This window comes from Lissotriton helveticus, chromosome 1_1, assembly GCF_964261635.1.
Source record: "Lissotriton helveticus chromosome 1_1, aLisHel1.1, whole genome shotgun sequence".
Classification (NCBI taxonomy): domain Eukaryota; kingdom Metazoa; phylum Chordata; class Amphibia; order Caudata; family Salamandridae; genus Lissotriton; species Lissotriton helveticus.
This window is the reverse complement of record NC_136057.1, coordinates 1,313,704,657-1,313,716,669: the sequence shown is the minus strand read 5'-3', so window position 1 is coordinate 1,313,716,669 and position 12,013 is coordinate 1,313,704,657. Positions and strand designations below refer to the sequence as shown.

Here is a 12,013-nt window from a genome sequence, read left to right as displayed (position 1 = left end):
TCTTGCGTGGTGTGTGGTAACGTAGCGTGCTAACAGCTCCATGGAGGATAGAATGTTGTGGAAATTCGAGGTCTGTCTTTTGGTGCTCCCTTTCACATAAGGAATCCCTTATATGAAAGGGAGCGAGAGAAGGCTGCAGGTAATTCTTTTACAGCGTTCTGCATCTCAAATAAGTGACTGAGACTGTTAGAAAGAAGACAGATGGACATAAAAGTCGGACTAAAGCCTTTGGTGTTACTTTTATGTCTGGCCTGTCTCTCTTTTTTCATAGCCTTGCAACTGTGTGTGTGTATATATATATATATATATATATATATATATATATATATATATATATATATATATATATATATATATATATATATATATATACATACACATACACACACACACACATTATATAACCATCGCTGTTTTAGCTGTGGCAGGATCTCCACCCTGATATTTAGGTCGAGCCTAGCGTTGCAGCGCATGCACTGCAAGGCATGCTGTAGTAGGGTATGTTGTGGAAGTGCTGTGGAAGCTCGCCCATATTTTTCATTGGCTGGTGTCATTGTCCTTGGTAAATGCTGGCTTCCGATTTGATAATGAGGCTTCTTAGTCCCTCCCTGTTACCACCCTGTCTCCTTTTGTGACCGCCCATACCGACTGGATCCTTTACTTGCAGCGTTAGACGGTCTCCTTCATTAGTTGGGAAGGACTATTTTCTTTCAGTCGGCTTTGGCAATTGCAACAGCGTGTTTATTTTTGCATTGCGCTTTCACTTAAACAATAGCTGCCGGACGGTACGTGAAACTTACAGACAGTTGGTCACCCTAGTGCGCAGCCACAGAAAGATAAAAGGAGGGCTGCTGAAGCAGGGGAGACCGCCAGCATATAGGAGGCCCGGGACCGGGGGTGACAGCTTGTTTTTTTTTCCTCCTCCGCACCAGCCGATCTTCGCCTGTGCTGCTGAAAGAAACTGGTAACTGAAAACACTTTGGACTTTAGACACGCCTTTCGACACAAGAGCACAGTTTTAGTTCTGCTTTGAAGAATGACTTGACCTTTGTTCCAAAAACCGGGACATGTATTGAAAATGAAGAAAAGCATTTGGACAGTCCTCTGAAAACTGGGGCATCTGGACACCATACAGAGAGGCATCGAGAGAGAAGGACAAAGAAATTGGTTAAAAGAGAGGAGAGGTCGTGAGCACTGTCCCCAATAAGGTGCGCGCATGTGCCCCCCATGTTACCTGTAGCAAGCAGTGCAGTGCTGTGTGTGGAGCGCGCAAATACAGCACATCAAACAAGAATGTTCGCGCCACTGCTTTTAAAAAGCTAGCAGCACGAAAAACAGGTGTTTCTTACATCTAGAGAGGTGCATACTGTGTGCTTTTGTTTAGTTATTCATGTTAATTACAGCGCCGTCACGAGTTGTGATTAACATGAATACTTTAAACAAAAGCAAACAATCTGCCCACAGACGCGCTTCTCACAAAAGAAATTCAGCAAGTCTACAAACACAGAGTGAAAACCACACCCCGTGTTTGTAGACTTGCTGAATTTCTCTTCTTAACAGAGCTGGGCTGCAGGGTGATTGTGTGACTTTGTTAAAGATTTCAGGTTCATTGCAGCTCCAGACGGGCGCTGCGATTAACCTTAAAACCTTATCAAAGGCCCATAATCACCCCGTAGCCCATAGCTCTATTAAGAAAAGAAATGCAGCAACTCTACAAATATGGCGAGAAAAGCACACGTCATGTTTGTAGACTTACTGAATTTCTCTTCTTAGTGGACGAGGTTGAAAAGAGGGATTTTTTTTTAATCAGTTACAGGTTCAGTGTCAGGCGCAGAAATGACAAGGGGTTATCTAGGTGGGTCTCGCAGGACACTGCATTTGTTTGAGAAAAACACATTGGTGGCCCTACATTGTGGCCCTGGTTATGTCCATTGATGATTAATGTTTCAGTTGGTGCGATCATAGATTACTTGCAGTGTCTAGCTTGGTGCTTCCTGGTTTGAATACTTGTAACCTGAAAGACAGACACAGGAAGTATCTATATTAAAAAATAATCACCAGACTGGGTTGTAATAAAGAGGCAGAGGTGGCCTTTTTGGCTAATAAATATTTGGAAGATCTTAGATGTGCAGTATGTCCTAACACTCTCTATGTTGTAACTAGTGTGTTAGCCTCTGCAACACTGGCAGGAGTCAAGACCTAATAAATAACATGTGAACTGTTTGTTGGATGGGTGCTGGGCTCGTCATATGTCACTATAGTATTTCATATACACAATGTGTATGATCACGGTGGTGGACTAAGAGGGGATCCTTGGAGCCCACTGTGATCTGTCCAGATTCAGTTTTAAAAGTGTGTTAGTCTCTGCCCCAAAACAAAGGCCTTACTTGCAATGTAATGCATGTGTTCTGTACCTCATTGAAGAATTTGGCGAGTCGGTGTTCTTGTCATATACATTGACTAGGGAAGAATTCAACCCAGTACTATAACCCTATAACTATAACCCAATACTATAATGGATCATACCTGAATATTTGCTAATTATATCTACATTTAAAAGTTAAGGTCACTAGCCCTCTAAACTGTGTGCTATGACAGGATGTAATGTGATTTTTTGTAACTTGTAATTCGCTGATCCTCATGTGAAGCGCTGTGATACCTCCAGGTCTAGCCAGCGCTATATAAAACTCGGCAAATAAAAAAATGAATTAATTAATAGAGCGCAGCTGCGAGATGATTTACACTTTACTGTGATTGGCATAGTGTGCCACCCTACTTGTATTTTCCGGTTTCTGTCATTGCATCCAGATGTATAATACAACAAGTAACATCATACCCAGGGCTTTAAGTGGGATGAAAAAACTGGGGGGGTCTTGCAAAGGGGCATGACCAATGTAATGGAGGGCGTGGCTTAAGACACAAACTAATAATCTGTACTTAGCATAGTGTACCGTCCGATTTGTATTTTACTGTTTCTGTCATTGCATCCAGATATATGATACAACAAGTAACATTATACCTACAAGTAAGGACTATTGGCTTTGTCAATGGTTGTTAGTTGCATAAGATAAGTAAGCAGCAACTATGGCTTGTATGTAATATTGAAAAAGCTTCAACTTAAAGCCCCGGTGACACCAGGACAATGTTGCTGCTCCTGAGTTTCAAAAAGAGAAGGGAAATCCAGAGAGAAAATGACTCTAAAGGATTTCTTATCCCCTACAAGTAGGGTGACCAGATCATGCGACCCAAAAGCCGGGACATTTTGAAAAAAATAGAGGAAAGACTACAAATTTACATCAATAAAGTGGCAAATAATGACAGTCCTCATCCTCATAGAAACACAGAACAGGCACTAAGAAAATAAATAACATGCAATTTTTAAAACCAGCATCATACCTGTTAATGAAACTGCTTACTTATAACATCTGCTTACTAGCCATGCTTTGGAACACCTAAAAATATGCCTCTCACTCTTTTTAGTTCACCCTCTCAAAAAAACGGGACATGAGCCACTTTTACCGAAATCTGCCAGGACAACTGTTCAAAAACCATGACTGTCATGGCAAACCCGGGACTCCTGGTCACCCTACCTACAAGGCTCACCTAGCATGACGTCATGCCCTAACTTCTCTACTAATGAGAAGTGAGCAGTGTGATCATGCGCACTTCAATGTGCCTACTGTCACTGCAGTCTGGGAAAAAACGGACCGCCTGTGCCAGGGCACAAAACAGAGCCCGGAGAGACCCGTTTCGAGGCCCCATTTAAAAAACTGCTGGTGCTCAGCACCGGTGAGACCCGGCCCACTTAACCCCTTGAGCGCGGCCGCGATTGTGCGCCTGTAAAGAGTGGGCGGGATCATTACTACCCCCAGCCATCATCACGCCCACCGTGTTGCATGACGGACGGGGGCCGTCATCCGCATGGAAGGGCTTAAAGCCCTGATCATACCTACAAGTCGGACTATTGACTTTGTAAGTGGTTGCTAGTTGCATAAGTTAAATTAAATCCATCTGAATTTGAAAACAGCGAAACTCTCCAGCCATCTTTCTAGTTGTGATGAGGCTGCCAATGACAGATTTCCTTGAGTGTCTGTTATGGTCACGCTGGTAGTACAGTTTTAACAACCCCTTTTGACAAAATGTGACCTTTTAACAAGAAGCAGTTGGACTGTTAATGAGATTCCTTTTTTTGTACTTGCATATATTAGGGCGAAAGGGGGTAAACTTCTGTACAAAACTCTGAAAGTCATCAGGTTAGGCAGACTGTCTTGGGATAGGAGCTTGATATACATCTAGTAGTGCAGCTTCCGTACTGTGGTTGGGACATAAAAGTGAACGATGGGAATTCAACAGTTGGCTTGCTTCTAAATATTTTTCAAATTGTAGGGTGAATATTCTTCCCAGGTTTAATGGGGTCAGAGGAAGGAAGAAAGGGGAAATGTTTGTGGTATTTCTCTTTTATTTCATTGTAGGTGTTCATTATGGAAGTCTGAAGAATAGGCTAGCTGTAGCTTGACCCAATGAGACACTGATGATGGTAACAGTAGTCTTGAGCAGTGGAGGAGCAGAGTCTTTTTAGTGTCTTAATTATTGGTCTATTATTGTCGCGCGAAACTGACATCTAGAAAGAGTGTGTTTTTTTATGCATGATGATCTGTGACCTGAGCATTCCACGGCACTGGGTAATGTACCGGTGCAGGTTTTCACAGATCTCATCAGCGTTGTAATGTTGGTCTAAGTTTGTATTTTTGTCAAGGATTTGAAAGTTGCATAGCAGTTCAGTGATCACTGTTCTCACCTATAAAATTAACTGCCCCCTCTGTAGCACATCTGGCAGAAGAACGCCACAGGAAGTGGACAGATTTAACTGCTATATTCCTCAACAGTTTGCAAATCGGAAAGGTTATTACATTGTTTAGTACTTACATGAAGAGAGCCCATTTCAAGCCAAGTTTTTGATGGGCCAATTGGGGAGGGGAGGCATATCGCAGATAAATCATATCCCGGTAATTAATGCTCCTCACAAATGTATAACTCTTAAATAGAAATGGGAGGATTGGGTGGGTCCCCTTGATGACTCCGAATGGTGGGAAGCTTGGACGACCCCGTGAGAGTGCCATATCTACTCTCCTCAGACTAATATAGTTGAACTACCTACCTGTGATTTATTTAATCCCCATCGCCTATACCATGCGGGTAAAATCACTCAACTGCTTTTGAAGTAATTGTCTGGATGCGGACTTCTTCCATGTGGTCTGGCAGTGTCCTAAAATTGCTAGATACTGGGGACTGATTGAGGGACGTCTGACCCAGGTCCTGGGTTGGCCAATAGAACTATCAGCAAATGTGTCCTTGCTGGGAATACTAGATGAACTTGACAGTGCCCAATGAGAACGTAACTTAGTGAGATTGGTCACAATTATGTCAAATAGAGACATAGCAGGCAAATTGAAATCCCCAGATCCTCCCACTGGGGGAATGGCAAGCAGGGCTGGACTGGTGTGCCAAGCAAGAGGAACCCATCTACAGGGCTAGGTAATACCCTCAGAAACACATCAGTATCTGGGAAACATTGTGAACTATCACGGGTTGGGCTTTATGTAACTGAATGGAAGGAGTGGAGATGGAGTCCAGAGTGGTGCTGACAGTTGAAGATTAACGCGGGAATTACTATTTTGTTTTTCTACATAAATAGCAATAAAGTCTATTATTTAAAAAAATTGTCTCGCAGAGATGGGTCAGAGAAATAACAATGCCACTTATGCATCTCACTCAGGTGGGGAGGGCTCCCCCCTTCTCTCTAAGAGACAAGTTTTTCCCCGCTTTCCACCACTTCATCTACTTACGACACTTTTCAAAGTTCTTTTCAAGTTTCGGAAAATTCATGTAGTTCCTATCTAGTAGGAGAGGTTGTGACTGTTAGCCATGTCTTTGAGCATTTGAGAGCCCAGGGTGGTTAAATAGTCCTTAATGTATGTTCACGGAACAGGAATAAAATAATTTCCCCATTTAAACCTGATTTGTGCTGGTCAGACCTTTCTGGCACATTCAAATTCACATGAACTGATCAGGTGCACAGAACATTAGGCAAGCAGAGGAGTCATGATTATAACAGAAACTGTGAATGCTTAAGGCAAGAAAATACAACTACTCCTTACCACCCCTACACGTGGACGTCTCATAACCAAGCTATACTCTGCAGTTCAAGCAGAGACCCACAGAGACTTGAATAATCCCCATGACAGATGGAATGTGGTATTGAATACAACCCTCACCAAGGAGGAATGGGGCTTCTGCTGCACACTCACTAGTATGCTCACTCCAAACCACAACCTACGCATTATCCACTTTAAGTTCCTACAATAAATGTATTACACCCCAGATACACTACATAAATTTGGGCTGAGGGACGACACCAGGTGTGTGCACTGTGAGTATGAACAAGCAGAGTTTTTACATATGGCTTGGGCTTGCCCAATGATTCACCAGTTCGGGATTAAGGTCACAAATGCTTTGGAGACCATGGTCTCCGACACCATTCCCAATACTCCCAATTATGTCTATATAGGTCTTTTGAAGCCACAGAAGCCACCTAATCGGAGAGAAGCTATGGAATGGGGGAGTAAATAGGTCCCCAAACTGCAACACCGGGTTGTAGATATGGTGTATTGTACGTCACAATTAGAGGTGAACACTGAAGAACTACCTGGGACTTCATGCCCCAAAGATATAGGGCATCCATTTATTGTCCATGACTAACACTCAAAAACGTGCTAATGACCTTTAATATATGCATTGAACTTTTAATGGCAGAGAGGGACTCTATTCAAACTGCTGTAACTAGAACTGTCTTGTCAACTTGCGGAGATGTGTGCTGTGTGCTCTGATGTAATGTACATGACGATATTAAAATGTACTGCATCGATGTTACATCTGGAAAAACCAATTAAAAAAATGAATTTTCTTTTCCTCCTTTACAGGTTCACTCAAGACTTTAGTGGGGAGCAGCAGAGAAACATCGCAGTAACCCAGATTTATCATAAAACAGTCTTTGTAAATGCTTGCGAAGATGATGTGCGCTAGTGAAATGATAAGCATGCAATGCATCTCTGAAAATAAATGCATTGAAAAAAAAGACAATACTCCTTAATGCCTGATTGGATTAGAGATATGGTGGGGAGCTCTCTTTGGTCCACAATATGAAGAGTGGAGAGGTAAATGTTTTGGAGGGTGAGGTTAAATATCGGCCTAGGAATGATTCACTGCACAGCTCATGGTATTCTTCCTGCATGGAGACACTGCTCTACCACTGTACCCAAGCAGTGGCCCACATTGCTATTGTAGTATTGATCCAAGAAGTACTCTGCCACTTGATCCCACTTTACGGCACAATGATCTGTATTCTAGTACTAATATTGCAAGAACTACACACACTTCTCTAATTGCACACCTCTGTCATATCGTGCATCATTACTAGTCCACCTCAATTATCCATGCATGACACTGCCAATGTCAATAGATCCAGACTTGCAACTCTCCCTGTTGCTGCAGATTTGAGACACATGAGAGACTGCCACTGCATCTGGCCATAAGCAGGAGTATCCTAAGCTATAGCGTACACACACGCCTTTGCAGACTCTATTCACATGTGCCCAACAGGCCTGCACCTTCCCTTATTGTAGCACAGAGAGGGCAAACTTGCAACATTCCTGTGGAGCCCAAAGCATGCTTGGTACACCATTAAAGCACTGGAATATTTCAGGCAGGCCCTTTTGGACTTTTAGCTAATTTCATGTGAAAATTGTGTTATAAAATGCACCATTTTACCCCATGTTTTCAACCTTGTTCCTAGAGAGAGAACGTCCCTCAACATCACTCTTTATCAACTGATGCTTCTTGGAATTGCTAGTTCCAGTCTGGACCAGGTGTTACACCAATCTTTCAAATATCAACATTCACCACTGCTGTAAGGGAAGACATCTGCAAATATAAGTGATAATCAGCCATGCAATTGGCGAATGTTCACCACATAAAACCATGCTGCATTACAGAACCCAATGCCTATTCCTGTAGGGCACAGCGACTATTGCAGGATACTTTGCCCATTACGTAATACATGCTGGTCATTTAAGAGCCCGTTGCCTCGGACACTGTGCATGCTGGGCAAGAATTACTTGACCATGTCAAACAAGGTGCACTGACTAGACACTGAAAGACCTGCTTCTCCCAGCATCAGCACTTGCAACACTGCATGGGAGAGACCAAGCAAAACAATGTCACTTGCCACCGTGCACGTCTCTTTCTACATCTCATGAATGTCAATGGAGGACCCGATCTTACTTGCTACAATGTATTTCCATGGTCTAAAGACATTTTTGCACACCAGGCAAGGTTTGGAAAGGTCAATGTCACCAACATATTGCAAGCTCAGTATTTTAGCACCCCAAACCACCTACTTCAATAACCTGTGGGTATTGCTGCGTCCAAAACAAACTGTAGAGCATGCCGTAAACGAGAGGCATTTAAGATCAGATCGGAGTCTGTCACACGTTTAGTTGTCAAATTAAGAACGAAAGGGTCGGAGCCAAGAAATAAGGAGGACGGTTCCTTTTCCTAGAGTGCTCTACCTAGACACGGGTTGTAGTGTCAAGAGAAGCAACTTTTTTTTGTCCAGGAGTTAGGGCAAGTAACTTTTTTGTCCAAAGCAGGCATAGGTTCAGGCTAAAGCCCCAGCAAAATCCTGCAGCGCATGCGCGGCCGAGCACCTGCGCTCTGGCAGTTGATAAACGTTTATTGCGGCTACTCACCTCGTAATGCTTCATTTCTGCAGTCGCCGCCTCGCGGAAACTACGTCACGACCGAATCCGTTGCTACCGCCCCCGCAAACACTACTAATAGTTGAGCGACACTGGGCAGACAGGAAGGGCGAAACGCTGTCTGCACCTCAAAGACACGAACCAAGAGCGATGGGAGTTCCTCATCCCAAATAGCCAATCAGAGCGCTGCGACAAGCTTCCCCATGGAAACGAGGCCTTCCGATTCTTACTTTGCCAATCAGAAATGTCCTTTTAGTGAAATGACGGATGAATAAACCAATAATGGTGAACACGGTCGGAAGTGCAAGGTAACCAATGAAATGAATAGAAGTGAAGAGGAGCAGTGACAGCCCTTGCTCCAATCAGAGTGCAGCCCTCGATACAAGGCCTTCGTTTCCCTCCAATAGGAGGGTGATTGTATTCGCCTCCCTTGCACCTGTCTAGTTATTTGGAGACTGCCTGACTCTTCAGAATACTTTCTTATTTTGAGGCCGAGAGAGGGGCGGGGAGGAGTTTTTCCTTCCTGGTTGTAACCTCCATGCCTTCTAGGTGGCCTTGGAGCTCGCGTAATATTCCCTGTGGGACTTGTGCCCTCTCGTTTGGGAGTTCCGCTGCTTTATCAATCAATCAATCAATCAATTCATTTGTATAGCGCACTACTCACCCGTAGGGTCTCAAGGCGCTGGGAGGGGGGGGGTGCTCTCTTTTTCATGTTGACCACTGCCATTTGCATGCTGGGAGTTGTAGTCCTCTGCATTTGGGGTGGCTGCTTCGATTGATGCTATAGCAGGACCAGAAGCTTCACTTTCTTTACTGATTTTTCCCAGCAGCTAGTCTAAAACAACAACTTCCCTGGCAGTACTTAATTTGAACCAGTGGTTTACAGTGCTCAGCACCAGCACTTTTCAAGAGCGCCAGTTAAGGACACATTCATTTACAGGGAAATCAAATGATCTGCCCAGAATCACAGGAATGTTCAGCCAACACCGAGACTCAAACCTGCTTCCCCAGGTCCAAAGTTGGCAGCTCTGGTCATTACACCACATCCTCTCCCCACTTTCACGGTTAGTAGTTGGTTCTGTTTAGGACGCGCTAACAGGAGAAATGGGCTGGTGCAAGCTGCCTCTTAACGAGAGCTCCAGCACATATGTTTTTTTTACAAATTAACCACTGCCCTTGAGTACATAAAGGTGTCATAAATACATGTGACCTCAATAACCAATAGCAATGTCCACGATAGTATTTAATGGCATATCACCCTCTCCAGGGCCGGTCCTAGAACTTCTGGGACTCCGGGCGAAAGGGAAGATGTGAGGCCCCTCTAATATACATGAAACATTCAGACGCGGCCGGCATGACTCACGGGTGGGGGGTCAAGTGGGGGTTCACGCGTGGGGTGGAGGAGTAATTTAGAAATAAAATATACTTACCTTCCCAGGTCTCGTGTTGTCTCTGCTCCTGACCTGCTTTCCTGCCTCTGGCAAGAACAAGAAGCAGGCAGCCTCCCTCCCCTAAGCCAATCACAACACTGCAATGGCAGCATTGTGATTGGTCAGGATGCCGAGCAGCCAGGCGACTATGGGGAGGCCATTTTCTCCATGTAGGGTTCATTGCAGCCTACATGGAGAAAGGCTAGAGTGCGCGTGACTGGTTTGGTTGCCCTGGAGGGCCGACCAAACAGTCAGCGCCCTTAGCAGTGGGCAAGGCACACCTCCCCTGCCCTAAAGCAGACCCGCCTGCCCCCAACCAAACACTTCTGCTTTCTCGCAGTGCGAGAAGCAGAAACATAAAATGGTAGTTTTAACATTTTGTGTTTCTGCTTCTCGCACTGTGAGAAAGCAGTGGTGCGACGCTCCTCCGCCATAGTGGAGGAGCCCCCCCTTGGTAACATCACAAGAAGTGACATCACAGGAGTTACTCGGAGCAAGATGGCGGCTGCGTAGAGCAGAGCCGCAGAGCAGCAGCTGTGGAATGGTGCACTGTTAGCCTAGAACCCCAGCATTGATGTAAATCATATCCCGCCATATCGGGCAAAAGGAACTTTAGACCCAAATGCCATGGTCTACCTGCTTGAAACACGAAACAGCAAACTCCACTGCAGTACGCTCGGAAGGTATCAGGCTGCTGCGGGTGCTGGCTGGCGTCCTCGCGGTCTGGATCCAGCATCGGTTTCGACGCTGTTGGCGTGGCGGTGGAGCAAGGCGAGCCAGCGGAGACGCCTGGAGAGGCGTGCGGAGCTGCACGGGACTGCGGAGCCGACGGCGGAGTTCTGAAGAAATGTCTCCTAAGGTTGCGGCGGGAGTATCGGCAAAAGCCGCGGCGGCGGCTAGGAGGAAAGCTCAAACAGCCCACTTAGCAGATCAGCCGGAGCTGGAGTTAAGAGGGGATGCATCCCCAGCCAAGTTGTGCACACCTCCAGGAGAAGTATTAAAAAAGCGGAAACACGCCTCTGTAAGATCACGGCAAGTGACTCCTTCCATTCCTGAGCTGTTCGCCCGAAGTGGCAAGGGGCAGAACGCTAAGGATGGGAGCATCGAGGAGACAGCGACTCCTGCGCCCGAGCCACAGAATCCCTTGGCCTCAGGTATGATTGCGGCACGCACCCCCCTGCCAGAGGATATACACGATCAGAGTGTTGGCCTGACGGAGGAATTAATAATGGTGGCTGAAAGAGGGCAAGAGCTTACAGGGACTGATAGGCTAATTTTAGATAATGCCAATAATAAATTCGATACTGAAGCATCACTTGGAGCCCAACTAGAGCTGGCCTCAGGGCAAGAATGTAGTGCCGGGGCAGCTGGAGGAGAAGGGGTTGAAGGCTTATGCCCTCCCTTGGCCCTAATGGCCCTAGTGGACGGTAAGGAGAAGGAGAGCAGTGAGTGCTTTTACTCCGTCTCAGAGGCAGAATGGCCGGACGATGACCGGAGTTCATTTCAGGGGGGGGGAGTGACTCTGAGACCGATAGTGACATAGAACAGAACCCCCCTAGCACAGCCAAAAGACCTAATGCTCAAGGGAATGCCCTGGATCAGCCCTTGCAGGATTTAACATGGGATCACTCATCCGCCATGCCACTGCAGGGGAGCCCGAATGCTGAGGCCCCACTAACTCACCCCCCACTCCTGGATGTCATTTACCAGATCATCCTTACGCATAGGAAGGAAGCACGTCAAGACACCCGAAAATCGCAAGCAGCA

The 12,013-nt window shown here is 45.5% G+C and overlaps 1 protein-coding gene across 1 annotated transcript in view; it reads right to left on the bottom strand.

The window, feature by feature from the left end:
- TECR (trans-2,3-enoyl-CoA reductase) overlaps positions 1-8,988 on the bottom strand; it is a 175,568-nt gene extending 166,580 nt beyond the window's left edge. Inside the window, exon 1 of the mRNA XM_078681643.1 lies at positions 8,808-8,988. Coding sequence (XP_078537769.1) covers positions 8,808-8,822 — 15 coding nt within the window. The 5' untranslated portion in view covers positions 8,823-8,988. The remainder of the gene's footprint in view (positions 1-8,807) is intronic.
- Positions 8,989-12,013: the final 3,025 nt, after the last annotated feature.